Source organism: Halictus rubicundus, chromosome 6, assembly GCF_050948215.1.
Source record: "Halictus rubicundus isolate RS-2024b chromosome 6, iyHalRubi1_principal, whole genome shotgun sequence".
Classification (NCBI taxonomy): Eukaryota; Metazoa; Arthropoda; class Insecta; order Hymenoptera; family Halictidae; genus Halictus; species Halictus rubicundus.
In genome coordinates this window covers 3,401,152-3,420,739 of record NC_135154.1, presented here as the reverse complement: position 1 = coordinate 3,420,739, position 19,588 = coordinate 3,401,152, and the positions used below count along the sequence as shown (strand labels likewise).

The following is a 19,588-nucleotide window of genomic DNA, read 5'->3' as shown; positions in this document are numbered from 1 at the left end:
AGCTCGACAATTTTCGCCTAAATAATAATTTCAGAACAAGTTTCATTATATTGATCCAAATAATTTACTGAATTACGAAACAAAATTTCTGTCGCTTTTGGACAATTTGTTAAGAAATTCCGTTGAGAAAACTGTTGATGTAGAAGTGTGTGTTAACACATTAATCACCGGAAGCCTATTAGTATGATTCTCAATGACTGTTTCAGGTCAAAAAGGAACGTCTTCTGGTAAAAAATAATCCCGTGTCTAAAACTGCCATTGCTGTTGAATAATTTAAGGAATACTCGAGTCTGAATCATAAACGTTCAAAATCCATTAAATAGTCGACGGTAGGTAATACGTTACTTACGTGATTGACGGAAAAAGAAATTCCTACAAAATAGATTGCACTATTAATTATACAGGGTGTCCGAAAAATGTTGCACTTCCTTAAAATAGGTGATTCCTGAGGTCATTTCAAGTAACTGTTTCCTTTGCGAAAATATTCTCCGCGGCTTCGTTAAGGAGTTATTAACGAAAAAGACGGACCAATTAGGGTGCGACAAAAGCAGACGGACTCCGGCACCGTGACAAGTCCCGCTGAGACGTGGCGTTGGCATTGGCCGAGCCGAAATCCGTCCGCAGTTGCCGCTCTCTGATTGGTCCGTGTTTTTCGTTAATAACTCCTTAACAAAGCCGCGGAGTACATTTTCTCAACGGAAAAAGTTTCTCCAAATAACTTCAGGAATTACCCTTTTCAAGGAAATACAACATTTTTGGGACACCCTGTAGAAGTCACTAATAACCTAGCAGTTGATGCGATATAAAACCATAAAATAAAAAAAGGTAACACTGAATAGGAATACAGACATACTTTTTCAACTGTTTTTCTCTAAAAACAATACCAACACTCCAATTAAAAAACAAAACTATGTGATTTGACTTCAAAATGAGTAGATACGTTGAAACTATGCTAAGAAAGTAATATAATTGATGAAATAACTGGAAAGTCCATTTACGAATAATACCACGTCTTTTGTGCACTGTTTCTTCATAAAGCGCTGTGTTTTTATTCGAAACGTCCTCGAAACATCATTCAAAGTTTCAAACCGGTGTCGTTACGGATTGAATAAATTGCCGCAGCCGATAGAATCGTCATGCATAACTGTTTTAAATCTTGCCAAACATCCGAGACAGTATCCGGTACGTTCGTCATCGAATAAACCGCGTATTTCTAGTGTACCGGGCGTGGTGTATCAAATAAATCGTGGTATTTCATCGATGTAAATCTGTTGATTCGTATAAACCGGGAATGAAATCGTCGGATAGAAAGTTCCCCCGTTATCCAGTCGGGTAGCATCGGGGGCGGCTGTTTGCCTTCTTCCTCACGTACCGCGGATAATTTTGTTATTTTTAACGAACGCATTGGTTGCGTAATGACGTTAGTTCGCGCGTCACGTTTCATTATTCGTTAGAGCCCGCGGGGGACCATTGTAACCCGCATCGGATCATTGTGTCGATTCGGGAAAACGAAATATAGTTCGTCAACGCACGGATTCCCATTCGATTTGCGACGCGGATTTTTACGTTTTTCCACGTTGCTCCCGCGAGAGAGAGAAAAAAAAAAGAAAAAATACCGTTTCGGTAAAAAAAAAAACCCCGGTCCGCACCCTGTGGCTGGATTCGCGTCGTCTAATAGAACGTTTCGTGTCTCATGCCAGGACTTCACGCTGGATTTCTACTTCCGGCAATTCTGGACGGACCCGAGGCTCGCGTTCAAACCACGAACGGGGGTCGAGACGCTCAGCGTCGGCTCAGAGTTCATCAAGAACATCTGGGTGCCCGACACCTTCTTCGTCAACGAGAAGCAGTCGTACTTTCACATCGCCACCACCAGCAACGAGTTCATTCGTATTCATCACTCGGGAAGCATCACGCGTAGTATACGGTGAGTACAGACGATTTCCTCACGATCAGTCCGTTAGAAATTCCTGTCGCTTGCCTTGCGCCCTTTGACAGAGCTGGGTAAAATACTATTTCGAATACTAAATAGTACATAGAAATAGCTTTTAAAATATTGTAGTATTTAAAATAGTTCTCCATTCGAAGGATTCTCGAAACAGCGAGAATTTGATTTGAAGTATTTTATTTATTATTTCTCTTTCCTGTAACGATCAAATATTATTTCTGAAAATATTAATGTACAGCCGGAATAAAAAAAAAATAAGTGTATTCCACACCTCTGGATCGGTGGAGATCTGCAAAAGAAAGTTCATGCAGAAATGTTCTTAACCTTGATTTTCAAGGTCAACATTTTTTTGATTCCGTGGTGTATATACAAAAATCTCACAGGAATCCTAACGACTGTAAAGTTGTAAACTATTTCGTTCCATATGTCTACGAAGTGGATAGTTTCTTGCATTTTCATACAACCTGTTTCCTCAATCTATTTTCATCGTTGAGAAATATTTTAAATACTATTCAACGCAAAGTTCAAATATTTTATTTTATGTTTTAGATTATCAAAAGAAAAATATTTTATTTTACGTCTCAGATTATGAAAACAAAATATGTATTTTATTTGCGAAAATTTTACTAGTTTCTTTCAACTAGTATTTCGTTTGAATAGAAATTAGAACAAACGATTATTTGAAATATTTTTTCTCCAAAATTTTACCCAGCTCTGCCCTTCGACCCTTGTGCGCTCCTCAGTAGACTGCGGATTTTATGCAATTATGACAAAAATTAGCGAATGAAATCTAAAATAGTAAAAGGATTAAATAAATTTAATAATATCAGTGTATTATTTTCGTCTTGTTGAAATGATTACAGAAAGAATGACAATTCTATTAAGCTCCCGCTCCTCACAATTAATGCAGACAATTTTCGTTTTGCATAAAGATCATGTATTTAGCCGTTTTCATGTAATCAGTAAAAAAGAAAATTGTTTAAAATTAGTACAAATTAAGGAACCGTCTTATGAAGTACATTTTAAATAAAACACATAGAACAATAACGAGTTACAAATGGAATAAAGAATTGAAAAGAAATTCGAAGTGTAAAAGAGTAAATGAAATTCCAGTAAGAACTCAATTTCACTTAAACAGTACGTAATATTATCATTCAGATTTTATTCAGATTATGGATTTTTAATAATTGCAGACAATTCGGATTTGTCAAACTTTCGAAAATACTCATTCGTTTCCCCTTTAAGAGCGAGCTGTTATGAACAGTTCTCTGGGCGACGGGAACGGCACGATTTTTTGGCGCGATTTCAGCCGAGGTTCGATAGTCTCTACGAGCCAGGAACAACCGAAAACACTTGAGGGAGCAATTGCACCAACCAGGACGAATTTGTTCCCAGCATCGCTCGGTGCCGTTTCCCATCCCCCTCTTTTCCCCTGCCACTCGTATCATCCCCCGGTTCCAAGCTCGTCCGACCTATCCCCGAGTGTTCTGATGTTAACGTCGCTACTATATTCAAACAATCCATGCATACATAACTTCGCCCTGTTCACCCTTTCCTTCCTTTACATTACGTTCCCTTCCGGATCCAGGCGGCTCAAGGCCGATCCCGCGGCGCGGATAGAAAACGAGGAACGTTAAGGGAAATCGATAGGAAAGGGCACCTGTGTGCATGAATAAGTTCCCTTCGTTGGAGTTAGAGCTACCTTATGGATCGGCGCTTTCGTTGCTCGGAACAATAACACGCTTAAAGAACACAGAGTTTTCTTTGCCGGAGAGAGCTCTCGGCCAATCGCGTTGCCCCGATGCCAGGAGGAAAGCTTAAAATTAATCCCCTCAAAAGTTCGTGGTCCGAGGTTCGAGGTTAGAGACGGGATCGAATATCGTTCTATGTTTCCCATGGGAGAAAACGATAGGATAACAAGAAAATGTTTACTTTCCTGTAAACGATCGGCCCAAATGTTAACGCAACGCAACGACGCACAGTGGGCAATAATGCCCAAAAGCTGGCCAAGCATTAAAAACACTAGAAGAACATTAAAAAGATTTCTAAAAATGCTGTGTACCAAGGTTCTTAAGGTAGCTGATCACGAATTTAATGTTAGATTAACATTTTAATTAACCGTTCGTGACGAAGAAATTAAATTTTTATCAAAGAAGTTATTTTATAAAATTGAAGTTATTAATAAATTTCCTTATTTATTAAGTTGAGAATGCCTTGTCGATAGCAACATAGAATCCTCAATTTAAAAATATTTATATATCGATACCGATTTGCCAATTTTTATTTACAAAATAACCAAATTATTACTATACATATATTGTTAAATATATAGGAATTAGACTCCAGGAGTAGTATTGTTTGTACAATATGTTCATAAGGTAGATCCGATCGCAAGGACACAATCGTATTGATATCCCTGTCATGCATTTAAAACTAAAACATTAATTTCTTTTCTTGCCGCGAACATGCGCAAGATTTTCTTTTAGGATATTATTTTAGACATATTCACAAATACTTCCCATGCAAAACGAGCATGTGTTTCTTTTTTTAGATGAAAGTCGGATAAAATGATTTTTTTCATGAAACTATATACATGCTCATCCATGGTCACGAAAATAATATTAATATTAAAATTGCATTATTTAGTCATCAAAGAACTATTTTCAATCACAAAATTATACTCCAAAGTGTACAGATTTAACACAATACGAAGAAATATGCATTACAGTTCACAGTATTTGAATGAAGGAAAACAGAACAAAAGATATAATTTAGCAATGTTAAAATTAATTTATACAGAACTAAAAATATAATTTAGCAATGTTAAAATTCATTTTTAACATTGTTAAAACAACTCAAATGAACAATATTCGTTACTTCGAAAAATTGTCCTATGACCAGATTTCGGGCATTTTTACACACTGAGCGACGATCCCACTGACAGCTGTGCTTCCACGTTTCTGTTGCAGTTTAACGATCACAGCATCGTGTCCAATGAATCTGCAATACTTTCCGATGGACCGACAGCTCTGCCATATCGAGATCGAAAGCTGTAAGTACGCACGTCCGCGTCTATAAAATGCATACATATTTACAGAAAGAGACAATCTTGAGAAAGTATCAAGTTCGACATCCTCGCCTTTGTCCACTGTTCACACAGACACGCCACATATATAATACTTACGTATACATGGAAACATACGGTTCGTTGTTTGTCCATTGCGCGTCAACGATGTCGATCTTCCGTACATGTCGATGCTGTCTGTCGAATATTTTATAGACGAAATTGTTCGTTCGGGGTCGACAGTTTCCAATAAAAGAGTTCGTAGAAATGGCTAAAAAAAAATATACAGAGTATCGCCGATTTGGTCGTACGAGACGCAAACAGATGAATCTTCTTGAAAAAGAAAAATAAGTCGACAAGACAAAATAACGTTTGTTCTTCGTTTCACACTTGACTTTCGAGGAAAATGAGAAAATCAATTTTCTCAAAAACAAAATCTTAAACGACAAAAAATGATTCTTTCTTTTCGACTTATTTTTTCAGGTAAATCACCTTCTTGCGACTTGTATACCACCAGATCGATGAAACTCTGTAAATGGAACACTTCTTTTTTGCAATGTATTAGCCGAATGTTTTGATAAACGAGCGAAGGATTATTTCTATATGCTGACATTATTTTTCATCAATTAGACATTTTTTTTTCTTTCGACTTTATTCTTAGCGACTATGTAATCTATTACGCTATCCTTGTGCAGTGAAGTCTTGATCTAAGCCCAATCCTCGGGTCCGTGCTGTGACATAGATCGTGTAGGGCTACTGTTTTCTTGTGACCGCATCGACAGCGCCGAATGTAAAAGGCGCACTACATAACGTCCATTAAAACACTAAATACAGTTCAAATTATATCGTGTATAGTGTCATTTTAATTAGAAAAATTCCACAAATAAGTTGGCGAAAGTCCCATAAAAAAATAATGGAAAATGAAGAAGTTATGTGATTTTATTAGTAGTGATTCACACCGATATACCCGATCCGATATCGGATTACGCTACTCGGTGACCGAGGCCCGAGCTTCTTGGTTCCTCGCGGAGTATCCCCCCCCCCCCGGTGGAGGGGATTTGCGAACTGACTAAGATCGCGTACCTCCGTTCGACTTAGATCAAGACTTTACTGTAGTTTTGTTTCCTTTAAGAACTTGATGAACTTTTCTATTTCGTCTTCTTTGAGGTTATCCGTTGATGTTGGGCAAATTTATTTTATTGTGCACGAAACAATTATGGTAAATAATACGGTGAAGAAATGGAAATCTTTCCACAGATACCGAGGCACTGAATCTGTGTAGTGTGAAGCAACATTTGGAGAAACGGAATTGCATATTTTTTTGCATAAACTGAGTTCTAATTTATTTTTTATATGCTACTGAATGGTCAAAATAAGTTATGTTTCACGGACAAGTGTACAACGTCGTAATAAATCACACTAGTTGTACAATCCTTGCAACATATATGGTTCACATTTCTGTACCATTCATTTTCTAACTCAAATTATCTGCTTCAGATATTAAACCTAAATCTTTTAATGCATTTCATTTCAATCTGAACGAACAAAAATGCAATTTTCATTAAGAATTTAGTCATATTTTTCCAACACATTGTACTTAACCCTCTGTAGCTAAAATTTTTTTTATAAACAATTTATATAACTTGAAAACTGTAAACATCATCCTCTAGATACAAATTAACGATGAATTCACAGTTAAAAAAAAGAATTGAATTTATTCTGATGTGTGAAACAAGAATCGACTGAATTGACTAAGTTAAGTGAATTAAGTAAATTAAGCATTGTGATTAAAAATAAAATTGGTGTATTGGCTCAAAATTGTAGTTATTGTGTGGTATATATTGACATAAAGATTTTGATTACTATACATCGACTCAAAAATATTGATTATTATTTGTGATTATATCAGTGTGTAACTTTAAAGCTACACGTAGCTATGGAGGGTTAAGTAAAATATGAGTCGATTTGTTAATTTAACTGTTTCCTATGTTCAATCAAGTAGAGGTTGTTACGTTTCTCAGTTGGGTATACTCTAAAGAAGACTCAACGCATAAGCACCTTAATATGTACAACTTATTAAAACTGAATATAAATCTTATTATCAATTTATCAAAATATTCGGTTAGTAAGTCACTGTGAAAGGAAGTGACATTTGGGAAATGTGGTTAACATTAATGATAACTACTATAACAGTCAGATATGGGATAATTCTTAATACACAAAGTGCAAAATAAACGTTTTGTCAGCGTTACTTCGCTTTTGAGAAAATCGAATTAATATTGGCCTAGTACCTAGTAGAAGTGCCAATTGTTTGATACAGCTTTCGCTCTAGTAGACCAATTTATTAAATTGCATAAAAATCCTGTGCAAATCATTTCATACTGGGCTGTACCATTATATCCGGATACATTTGAAGCTCGATAATCGTTGATCAAACGCGCCTCAACTCTACATCGCTTTCAACCCTTTTTCAGATAAACTCGAACAGACGCCTTTGCGGCGCATATACGCGTCGAACATGCAAAAAAAAAAACAAAAAAAAAGAACGACGAAACCAATGAAACCTCGTATGTTCTTCTTTTACACGTTCATACGAAATATCGTTAACCGACATCCACAAACCTACCCCGTTCAACGCGACTCGCCTACACCCGAGTCCCCTATCCCGCTCCGCGGAACCTTTTCTTCCCTCTATCTTCTCTGTCTTCTCCTCTCTAGCTATCTATCTATCTAACTATCTATCTATCTATCTATCTGTCTGTCTGTCCATCACTCGCCACTTTACACGCTCACAAACACACGAGTCAGTCACACGATCCGCGGTACCGCCGTGGATCACTTTCATTCACTCCGACCACTCACTCGCTCACTCACCAGCTCTCGCTCACTCTTATTGGGTTTTCTATACCATTCACGATGACTGTTACATGTACGTAACATCGTGAACACGCGGAGCCGAACGCGTGTTTCGATCGATACCAGAACAAAATTCCAGGAATCGGTTATTCAAGTATTTCGACTATAGGAGATTCTGACACACTTCCATGGAATTTTCAGGAAGATTGTATCACGTAGGTAGTAGATCAGTGCTGTCCACTCGAAATTCTACGTTCTCTTCCAAACTTGAATGAAATGTAATTTTTATATTTATTTAGTTTATCTCGATTTCTTTACTTCGTATTTAAATAACATATGTAAATAAAATACAGTAGATCCTCGTATAACGCCATCAAAAAACTGTTCAGAAAAATTGTACATTTGTATCTGCCGTAGCAGTGCATGTATACTAAATGTACAAAAAATTGTTTTACATTTCTTGCTACGTAAAATACATATATGCAGCTTTTCTAAACAGTTTTTTGCAAGCGTTATACGGAGGTACAGTGTAGATACGGTTACTCTATTGAACAGGGAAGCTAAAATAACTCTTTCCGAGAGAATTACTGGATCTGTTGCTCATTGAAATGGAACTTTGACTCACGGTTTATCTGGCAATGTGTCAAAAATGGTCTAGAAGTGTTGCGCCTAAAACTTTATCGCTGAGATTCAATGCCAATATATATATATCTAATCATGTACATATATTGCAAAAGGAAACATTGAGATTCTCATCGATGAAGTTGCCCAACTCCGAATCCAACTCCTAATTAACAATTTCAAAATCTCGCAAAATCCAAGTAATGTAGTCTTTGTAAGGGAAACGGCACAGTTAACACTAAACCTACCGAGACTTCTTGAAAAAAGTTATTGTTAATATAATTAAACATAGATAATGGTCAATTTGTTGCTGAATAAATTAGCAGATGAACAACTTCCATAAAATGACGATACAAAGTTATTTTTATATAATTTTAAATTGTTGTATTTCTCGATTTGTAAATGAATTTTTGCCTTCATATATCGAATGTAGCAAACTTGGTTAAGATCTGCAACATGCTAGATGGGGGTGAAAAAGTATTTTTAGAATTATTCCTCAAGTTTTCGATTTTTATTGCATTCTATAAGTTACTTTAAATTTGTAGAATTTTTTTAGGCTGTTGGGTTAAACTTCATCTTGGTAACTTAGAAATTTTTCACTTGTTACTATATAATCCTGTACATCTTGATGAGAAAATGCCAGAAATCGAAGTTTTAAGACGAGGAGTTCACTGGTTCAAAAGTTATGCGTGTTTAAAGTTGAGCGATTTGAACACGTTAAGCGCGGAGGTTGTACCTGTGGACTTTCCATTCACGCTGCAAGTAACTGCAAGTTTGTGTCTAAACAGAAGTCACCTCTCCGAGACGACCGACGACGCGTCGACTAAACGAAAAGCCTAGTGTTGGTCCTCGTGGACCGACGCCGCACAGTGGGCAATTTGGACAAAATCGGATTCAAAATCAAGGAACTTTCGATAGGAATGAGGTAAAGCGATGAAGTTTTTTTTAAATTAAAGCTGAAACTATGCAGAATATGGGAAAAAATAGAAAGATTATTACCATCCAATCATTTCAACGAAAAAATGACTTCATTAGTTTTTGTTACAAAAATCTATTTTTTACAAAATCCTGAGGTCGTAGACAAATTTTGATACCAGATTTGAAATCAGCGTGAAAAAATCTATGGTATTGGAAAAACTAAAATTTTCTTGAATTTGTGCGCGTTTAACGAATTTTCTCGAGGTTAAAAAACGTTCGTACCACAATCTCTCTATTTTCCCATATTCTACAAAGTTGCAGCTTTCATTTAAAAAAAATTTCATCCCTCTACCTCATTCCTATCGAAAGTTCCTTGATTTTGAATCCTATTTTGTCCAAATTGCCCACTGTGCGCCGCCTGAACGGAAAGTTTGATGTCGGTCCCCTGGAACCAACATAGCGCTTAATGTGGTAACCGTTTTCGAACGGTACGGGCGGCGCCATGTTGGTGTGTGCTAGGCATTACGCGTTGTTTGATGAGCGGAACCGCTTGATGGCAGCACAAGCACGCGCTTATGTCGTTAACCCTTTCTCTACGGCAGTCCGCTCCGCCGGAGTGACGCCACTGAACGGGGCACCGCGCCGAAAAGTGTGCACGATGAACGTCGGTAGCTTTTCGGTGTTTACAAGTTGCCGGATATAGACGGCACCCGTACACACAGGTCGTCGCGTGGATGCCGGATATAGACGGCACTCGTAACGAAAGGGTTAATGTAGATTTGTAAGCGCGGTCGGGCTAGCCTGACGGCCGGGCCTCCCCCCCCCGACCTAATCCAAACCAACTTGGATTATACCTTCTCCTTGAAATCCCTTGCATGATTCTCTACATTTTATTTACTGTTTTATGAAAGCTTGTCACAGAACAAAGTATAATTACTGAACTTTAAACACGCATAACTTTGGAACTAGTGAATTCCTTACCTTAAAACTTCGATTTTTGAGATTATCTCGTCAAGGTGTACAGGATTATATAGTAAAAAGTTGAAAATTTCTGGGTTGCCAAGGTAAAGTTAAGCCGGCTGCTGGGTGGACACTCAAAGGGTTAATGAGAAGGACAGTTAGAAGTCGAGAAAAAGCATCCGTGGGAAAAACCGTATATGCTACCTAAGTTTTCGAAAATCTGCTAAATTACGAAAAATGCAAAATTTTAGATTCTAGAATTGCTGTTTTAGAATTGTTTTTCCAACGTTCCACAAGCAGCTGGCTTCATCAGAAGTCAGACGATGCACCGATACCTCATGATGCCGTGCCCATGAAAGCCCGATATCTCCGATTAGGAAAATTTCCTCGACGCGACGAGTCTCGCGGATGAATGTCCGAGATTCTGAGACATGATCGATCGAAACGCGTGCACGGCTCGGCGACCGGAGCATAGTGTGCGACCAACAAAAGAGTACCTTGACGAGAAGCGTCCGCGACAGCCGGGACAACGATCTCGATCGAGACGCTCGCTGTGTACGCAATTACCTGGCGTCGACTTGAGCACGAAACGAGTCGACGACACACGGCCGTCGCGTCGATTAGACGAGCCGCTGCGTTTAGGCTGCCTAGTGAACCAGCATAGAGAACGGAACGGTTCTTGTTGTAAGCGACAGAACGGGGTACGAACCACCCCTGGAAAAACACACCAGTGTACGGTGACACGTACAGAAAAAGCTGACAAACCACCTGTGCGGGTGTGAATGCACGCGCAATTCTGTTCAGTATTTCCGCGTTGTTTGTGGAGCGTATGGCCGTGTGTATGCTGACAAGAATGTTCGGTATCTACGTGTATGAGCGCGTATATGGATGAGCGTGTTGCGTATCGTCACGAGCTCGCGCCGATTATCACTGCTGCAAATTGCACGCGAATTATTGGATGTGTGAAACCGAAAGAGGATGCCCGGATGCTCTCTTTGAACTCGTTTCGACGTTCCTTCCGGACCATTTTGTTTCGCGAAAAAAGGGACCGGCTTCTGGCTGGCGCATGTCAAATTCGCCGTACGTAACATCGCAATCGGACAGACTATGATGGCGGTCGCGGTCGAGCCGCATATTAATTAATAAACCTTAAACCACCCCCGCCCCACCACCGTCCCCTATTCACGTCGCACATCGTCGAGAGAGTCGGCGGAAAACCGGAACCGCGACAGCTCCGTTCGTGAATTTATTTATTAATAAACCACCCGCGGTGACGGCTATATATAACCGATTAATTCGTTAGCAATAATTACAGTGGCGGCGGTATGATCGTTCGCTGGCTATTAAATCATTGTCCTTCTATGAATAAGTTCGGTAATTGTGTCGCTTAATCCGATGCCCGGCATTACACCCCCTCACCCTACCCCTCAGCATCCGTTGTCGATAACGGCGCGCGATATTATCGATGCCGCGATACGTAAATAAATGATAATACAGTCGATAGCCGAGGTCGCGGTTAAATTACAGGCGCATCAATGTGCAGCTTGGTGAAGGGGCCCGGTGGATGGACGCAGGGGTTGGACTAGAGGAAACAAAAAAGTCGTGAAACGCATCCGGTGCCTTTGATTATACCCGGAAACAGAGATCAGCCGCGATTGGTAATCTATACGAGGGACAATGGAAAAAGTTTCGTCCTAACTCGTCGCGGCTAAGAGATCTATATTAAAAGTCAGTCGCTTGCAGAATCGACGGAAAGGCCGCCGGAAGTCGGACACTCGAGATATCAAAGTAACTTGACCAAGTTCGTTGATTAGTTTCGCGAAGTAGAAAGCCGGATCATGTCTCCGCCCTTAATTGCTCTGGTCTTCAAACCGGACGAGAATTATTAGCTTCGTTAGAAATATTTCTGTCCCGATTTGTCGCGACCGGCATTCTCCTCCCCATCATCTCCGCGAATCCGTCACGATAGTGTAATTAACAACAATTAATACCTTAAATGCTGCCGTTGCTGCGGCGCGGATTAGTGTCCGGGAAATACATTTCGATCGATTTGCATATGGCCAGTCCGAAGAAATCTCCGTACACGCTTTAAAACAGAATAATAATTTTATGAGTTCGAACGATTTGAGTTTTTCCTTTTTTTTTTTTGAGATGTTAGAAGAATTAGTTTTCTAGCTTATGTGTACGACAACATTTTTTAAAGATTGCATTTGGTCGCGAAGAAAATAGCAAAAATTGTTTTTCGCAAGTTTTATACGTGTAGTTTTGCTAAAACTTAAAGCAACGATATTTTATAGATTGATATCAGTTACATAGGCTGCTTCAGAACGGCAGGAACAAGCGTGCATAAGGTGATTCTATTTGTAAAAATAAGTGGAAATAAACAAACAACACTTTCCTCGGCTGACACTTTGTTTTTTAAAAAGTAAACTCTGAAAAGTCAGCAGTTACGCGAGCTATTGAATAGGAACCGATTGGCGCGGCTGATCATGAATTACCAATTCTACTGTCAATGAATAGTAGTGTACTGCCTAGAATAATTCTTTTTAATCGATCAATATAGGGTCATTCCACGCGAAATCGGATATTTTTTTGGAATACTGTTTCTGATTTTATTCAAATTTGAATATGTCGAAGTCTTTAGTGACCTATCAACGAATCTCAAAGGATTTTTCGATATCTTAAAAATTCTTGATTTTACAGACCTGTGGAAAAAATGTCACTCTTTTTCATTAAATTATAAGACTACAACTAACAAACCGATGAAAATGAGTTATTAGGAGCTTATAGTGAAGACATAAAAGAATCTACTAAAAATGTTCGCCTTAGAAAAAAAATGTTTTTTTCACCATTTATTTTGAAATTGTTTAAAACAAATACAGTGTTTTCATAACAGGGACATTTTTAAAATTAAAAAAAAATGAGGATACATCCCAAGTGTCCTCTCTACGAACAAATTAAATTAAAATTATTTGAAGTTAACGCTGTACCGGAATATACAGCCTCGGTCGGCTGGTGCGCGGTAGAAGCAGCGGTTATGTTAGGCCGTTTAGTAGATTTTCTTATGTTTTCACTATAAGCTCCTAAAAACTCATTTTCATCGGTTTGTTAGTTTTAGTCTTATAATTTAATGAGGAAGGGTGACACTTTTTCTACACGTCTGTAAAATCAACCATTTTTAAGATATCGAAAAATCCTTTGAGATTCGTTGATAGGTCACTGAAGATATTCAAATTTGAGCAAAATCAGAAGCAATACTCCAAAAAGTGTCCCATTTCGCGTGGAATGACCTATATGTAGAAATGACAGACGAAATATTTTTGTTTATATCTTCAAAGCGAAGCCGAGTAATTCATACCACGATATACTGTGAAGTTGTTCCATTCGAGGTCACGTTTCTGAGAAAATTAAATTTCAAAAATTCTCCAGCACACGTGCGTTGGATACCATCGCACTACATGCAATCAATCAGTGGATGGCCAAAACAAACAGAAAAAAAAACATTGAAATGTTTCGTTTGATGGGTGGCTTTGGGGAAAATTGAATTTGATAAGGCAAATAAACAAAAAAAAAATGTTATTCCTATATTTTCACTTGATTTCGTAGACTAACTCTCGGTTGTGCCATATTGTATTTAAAGCGGAGGTAACGAAGCGCATGTACGTTTGAATATTGAAACTTGGCGTTTTCTAGAACGGGGTTTCAAATGAAAAAAACTTCATTTACGTTATTATAGAAGATCACCCGATTGCCGACAACACCGAAATTTTCAGTGCACCCTGCACATAGTTTTTAATTAATGAGCGGAACCGATTGATATCCATCTTCGAAATTAACGCGTATCATAATTAGCCCTGTTGTTCCTCTCCGATCTCGCAGGATTTCAATAGCGAGCTGCTCGGGCGTAATTTATTTTAATTAATGTTAATTCGATTTAACCAGCCGCATCTGCGTTCCGTCTAATTACGACGCTATTACTTTGCCTTTCGTGTCGAAAAATCCTTCATTTTCCAAACATAATGGGGACGAAAAATCGATGACGGTGCACCGGCTTGCATTGTTACCCGTCTGTAACGCCGATCGAAGAATATAGCAGATTCCCAACGATGTATTAATTAAACTCTACTAAGCGCGATTCGTTGATGTCGTTATTTTTAATCTCGTTATCAGTCAACGATACTGGCTCGCTCGTTACTGTCCGTAATTTATCGTCGTAGCGCGGACCGTCAACGACAACTTGGTCAAGCCTGTAAATTATTTCTCCGGGGCAAAACGACAATAACAACAACAACAAAAATTGTCAGGGAAGCGTTATACGGTGCCCATTGTTTTCGGCGGCGATTTATTCATTTCACCCACGCGTTAACAACGACGCGTTCTCGTGTTACGCGACATTGTGATTCGTCGACAAGTGCGCGAACGTGCAATTTGCAGTAATTCCAAACGAGACAGGTAGTGAGCTCGATCATGCAGAGATACGGTCGATCGGTGATCTACCAAAATGGATACCGAGCCGACCGGCGTTTATGCAGTAAGAATGGACGCGCGCATCGTGCTGATTTACATTGAAAAACAAAAAAAGATAAAATGATACAAACATACAGTACATATTCCAAAAAAAAACGAGGTTGTCGAGAACGAATTGTAAGAAGAAATCATACGAGTTTCTGCATCTTCGGTCGCAATCTGCGTGACGTAACCGTAAAATGGATCGTAAAACATAATTTACGAGCATCCTCCGAAGGGTCTCCACTCTACCAATTTACCACTGTTGTGAACTATCACGTCGGCCTTAACGAACATGTAATTTCTCCGCACACTGTATATAGCACTCGAGGCGTAAGCCGTCGCCTCGAATTTTTTATACTTATCGGGACGGTAACGGTGCTGACATTACAGCATGGACTTCTTACAAATTATATGGGATGTACGTTTTATTTGTCAAAAAGATAAAAATGGTAAAAAACAAAAACGGGGGGGGGGAGGTGAATCGACGGAGAAATCGCACTGTGACAATTTCAGAAAACCATAGACCACACGCACGGCTGTATATAACCAGCGTTTCGGATCGGAATGGTCCGAACATTGGTTCCGACGACGAAAGTCTACGAACGTGTGCTACTTTGAACACCGTCACCACTTTGCCACTTTCACGAAACCACCACCACCACGATCACCACCACTGTCACCACCACGATCACCACCACCACCACCATCACCACTGGACCATCACTATCACAAGATATCAATGCCCCCAAAACCCCTCCCTCTTAAAAAAAGCCTCCGACATATAGCACTGAGCCTCGTGTCCGGGGACGTAGTATGGGCCGACGACGGCCAGCCCCGAAGGAGGCTAAAACACAGAAAATGACGTGTCGACTACGATGCGACCGAATTAAACCGCATTGTGCATCTAGCCCAGCGCATGTAAGAACGAAAACGACTGCAGCATTTAACCACGACGTGACGCCGTGGCCCCATTCGGTATGCCTATGGTTATTTCTTGGTTATGGTATCTGACTCTGAGACCGATTGTGTATCCGCAACTTCGTTTTACCCCCACTTCTCCCTCCGACCCGATTACTTGTTTCTTTTTTTTTACGTATGCTAGATCATTGGTAGATATTGGTATACCTTAGATGGAAGTCGGCATGTATTTGGCACGAGTATACTATACATATGTCATGATTTTTGCTCCGCTCTATCCAGGACCGAATTTCTATCGCGACGCATTTAGATAGAGCCATGTTCTATTGACGATGATAAGGACGACAATGATGTCGTTATGTTCATTGTGTAGAATCACAGAAATCTACGTGCACCTGGTGAATCCTGAAAGTTTCAAACAATGAAGTTTACGAACATTTTGCGGACGCTGGTTCATTCAGTATGCCAGATAGGTTCTGATAAATATGTTTTCGAGATTTGTTTGCAAACAAATATGAATAAGTTGAAACACACAAGCTGTAAATGGTGACCATGGATATATCTATAAAAGTGAACGTTTGTTATTATGATGATAATAGTCGTCGTAATAAATTATGTACACTTTCGTACTACCCCGGGAAATTTTCTGATGGATTTAACAAATTCAAACTGTGTTTAAAGTGTACGAAATATCGTTATTTTTCAGTATACGTCTGACGTATAAATTGATCGACGACCATAAAATCTGCGTGATCTATTCTTGTTTAAACGTTTGTGATCGAATGGGTGTACGTAGACTTTTCGGATCGACTAAAATCGCAATTCAACTATTATAGAAATTTTAACAGTTACAGAATGTAACTTTCGTAATTATTGTTTCGTGGGTGTTTATGTATCATAACATGTTCGCTCCTGTGTGCAAGATGATTTGAATACGTTTTGATTATTAATTGTATGGTTTTCGAATGTTCTTATTACACTATGTAAATGTTAGTTAATGACTCGCTACTAGTTTCGCAATTAGATAAAATTTAGGACTTTAATATCTCAGTTGTCTTTGGTGATATGAAAAAACTCTATTAACCGAAAGAGTTTAGTTCAAAGTGAGCTATAGTGTGACTGTAAAAATTTTGTTGCGAGGGGAGGAGTTTCGAAAATTTCAAGATCATCCCCACTTTTATTAAATAGAATCTTATATTTTTTATGCGTTAGTTCATGCAGCTTGACATTCTCTGTAAAAGGTAATTATTTATGAAAGGGTAGGTAAATATGTTGTATAATTCGATATTTTGAACAACTTTTTCCTTTGTAAAACAAACTCAACCTTCGTTTCGTTCAAATGACCTTCGGAGGAGTTATTCTTCAAGAAAGCATAACTTAAAATGCAAATACAAGCTCTCTCCCCCCGCCCCTCAAGTAAGGTTCTATTCATGTAAACACCGACACATTTGAAGAATAACTCTTCCGATGGTCATTTGAAATTCAGCATATTATACATACATATATGATTGTATACATGGTTCGTTAGCTATAACATGATATCAATCAAAGTACATCGCTCCATTTAAAAAATCAACAATGACACCTTGAGAGAAAAATCCCTTCTATTATAATAATTTCCTCCTTTTAAAGAAATATTTGTCGTATCAGTAAAAACAATAGAGATATTATATTTTAGGTGAAAATCTAAGGTATCTCAGTCTGTATATTAAAAGGTTCAAAAGTTTCTACTTTTTTTAGAAGAAAAATGCTGATTTCACGTCGCGAAATTGAACCGTTCTAGGCGAACGTATAAATTCTCCAATATGGCCGGGAGTGAGCATGTTAACACGTCGAGTACCGCGTGAGTCATTCGGATTACCTGCCATGTGTACACGAAACAAAACTTTCTGTATTCGGTTAGTAGCTCTTAAGCACTCTTCTCCGGTTCGATGTTGAAGCGAAACGCGGGGGAGAAAGAAAATGGAACTGCAAAGAACTTGGGAGCAGAGATACAACCCGGCAGCAGTAGGGTCATCGATTTCAAGCAGCTTGTTTGGGGTGAGTCTAGGAGGAAAATGAAGGGATGTCTCTCAGAATTTGTGCTAATACGTGATAATCGTTTCAGTCACCTTAAAAAATGTATCCGCAGTAACAGAAGAGTGAAATGAACTTAATCTTCACAACAAAATCATTTTAATCACATTACAAGCGTCTGTATTTATATTTTTCAAACGAAGGCTGTAAATAAAATAGTTTTTTTCCCCTTTTAATTTCCCATTCTTCTCTAGACAATATTAGCACAAATTTCGAATAAACATTTCTTCATTATTATTCTAGATTTACGAAAAACCAAATTGAAAATAGAATCTTCGAGACCTCACTGTTACAGCTTCTCTAATGTCTTTTCGGTTGCCGGAGATTGAGAAAAGTTCAAATCATTCTTCAGGTTCCCATTTAAACGTCGGTACTAATCGAACAGTTCCCATTTCGCATACACACAGGATCGAAAACGTATATGCACACTCAATGTTTTTATAATAACTTCGTATAAAAAAGACGACGCTATGTATTACAATCTAAATTCTTTCGTATTTCATCGTAGACACACATGTACATCTAGAAGTAACAATAATTTGCCGTTCAAAAGTATAAAAACAAACTAGAGTTCCATGTACAAAAATCTATTAAATGAATGGAAAAGTTTGAAACCATTTTTTGTATATTTACGTAACCTAGAAAAGGTACAAAATTGTCCGATAATTCAATATTTGAAGGCATGATCGATACAGTTACCAAACGTTTCATAGCTAAATGTTGTAAGAAAAATAACAAAAACTTTATTTGTAGACGCTAGAAAATTATTGAACATAAAATCCGTAGTGGGCCTGTATCAGGTGTATTTTTTCAAAAAGTCTATCGGATTGCTTGCAACTTTACTTATGTCGATTGAAATCTTATCTCTCTGTTCTTGCCATTAATGAGAACGTTTGTTCAAGAAATTGGAATATATCGTTTAATTATAAGAAAAGCGACAACTCAAAATATATTCGTAAAAAAAATTATAATAATAAATACATAAATTGTGGTATACTTTATAACTAATGTGCATGACAATCAACCCAGCATCTAAATAACAACAAATTATTTTACACTTCTAAATTGGTTATATACAATAAAAAAAAATTGGCAATTTTAGGTAATTTTCAAATAGCTCAAATGTAAAATTTCCTTTTTTCGACTTATGTCACTTTTCTTAAGAATCAACGATATTTTCGACCACAACATATTCATTTTTCTGAAATTATAAATCGTTAAAGTTTTTAGACGAGCATATTGTTTGTGTGTCCAATGAAATACTTAAAAATATAGATTACGTATAACATTTTTATACACACACGCAAAAAAATCTCAGTGTACGAATACTTTTGTGACCTACTGGAATCATTGTGTACTATCGGTCACAAAAATTTCCATACATTTGATAAACTCTTAATATTTCAAACTGAAGCAAAGTATTTGGACATTTTATGAACATTAGTTAATTTATTGAGTAAAGTTCTAACGACTGGAAAATATCGCGGATTTTTACGTGTTCGCTAGTGGGTGTTATCATGAATAAACTAGACACAGAAGCATACAAAAATCTTTAGACAATTACAGTAAAGTCTTGATCTAAGCCAGAGGTCGGCAAGAACTGTACTCTTCGGCCGGTATTCGAGAGCTACGCCTCCCTTTTCCCGGCCGCGCGTCTCGCTTCCGGTGACGGCCATAGTTCTCTAGCCAACTCAGGCGCGTACCGTATGAACTGTGCG

At 38.2% G+C, this 19,588-nt stretch overlaps 1 protein-coding gene across 9 annotated transcripts in view; it reads left to right on the top strand.

Annotated features, from left to right (window-relative positions):
• Positions 1-19,588, top strand: part of Rdl (Resistant to dieldrin) — a 230,395-nt gene that overhangs the window by 183,770 nt on the left and 27,037 nt on the right. For all 9 annotated transcript variants that reach the window (XM_076789516.1, XM_076789515.1, XM_076789513.1 and 6 more), the window contains exons 4-5: positions 1,701-1,927; positions 4,918-5,000. In XM_076789516.1, the coding sequence (XP_076645631.1) occupies positions 1,701-1,927; positions 4,918-5,000 (310 nt within the window). The remainder of the gene's footprint in view (positions 1-1,700; positions 1,928-4,917; positions 5,001-19,588) is intronic.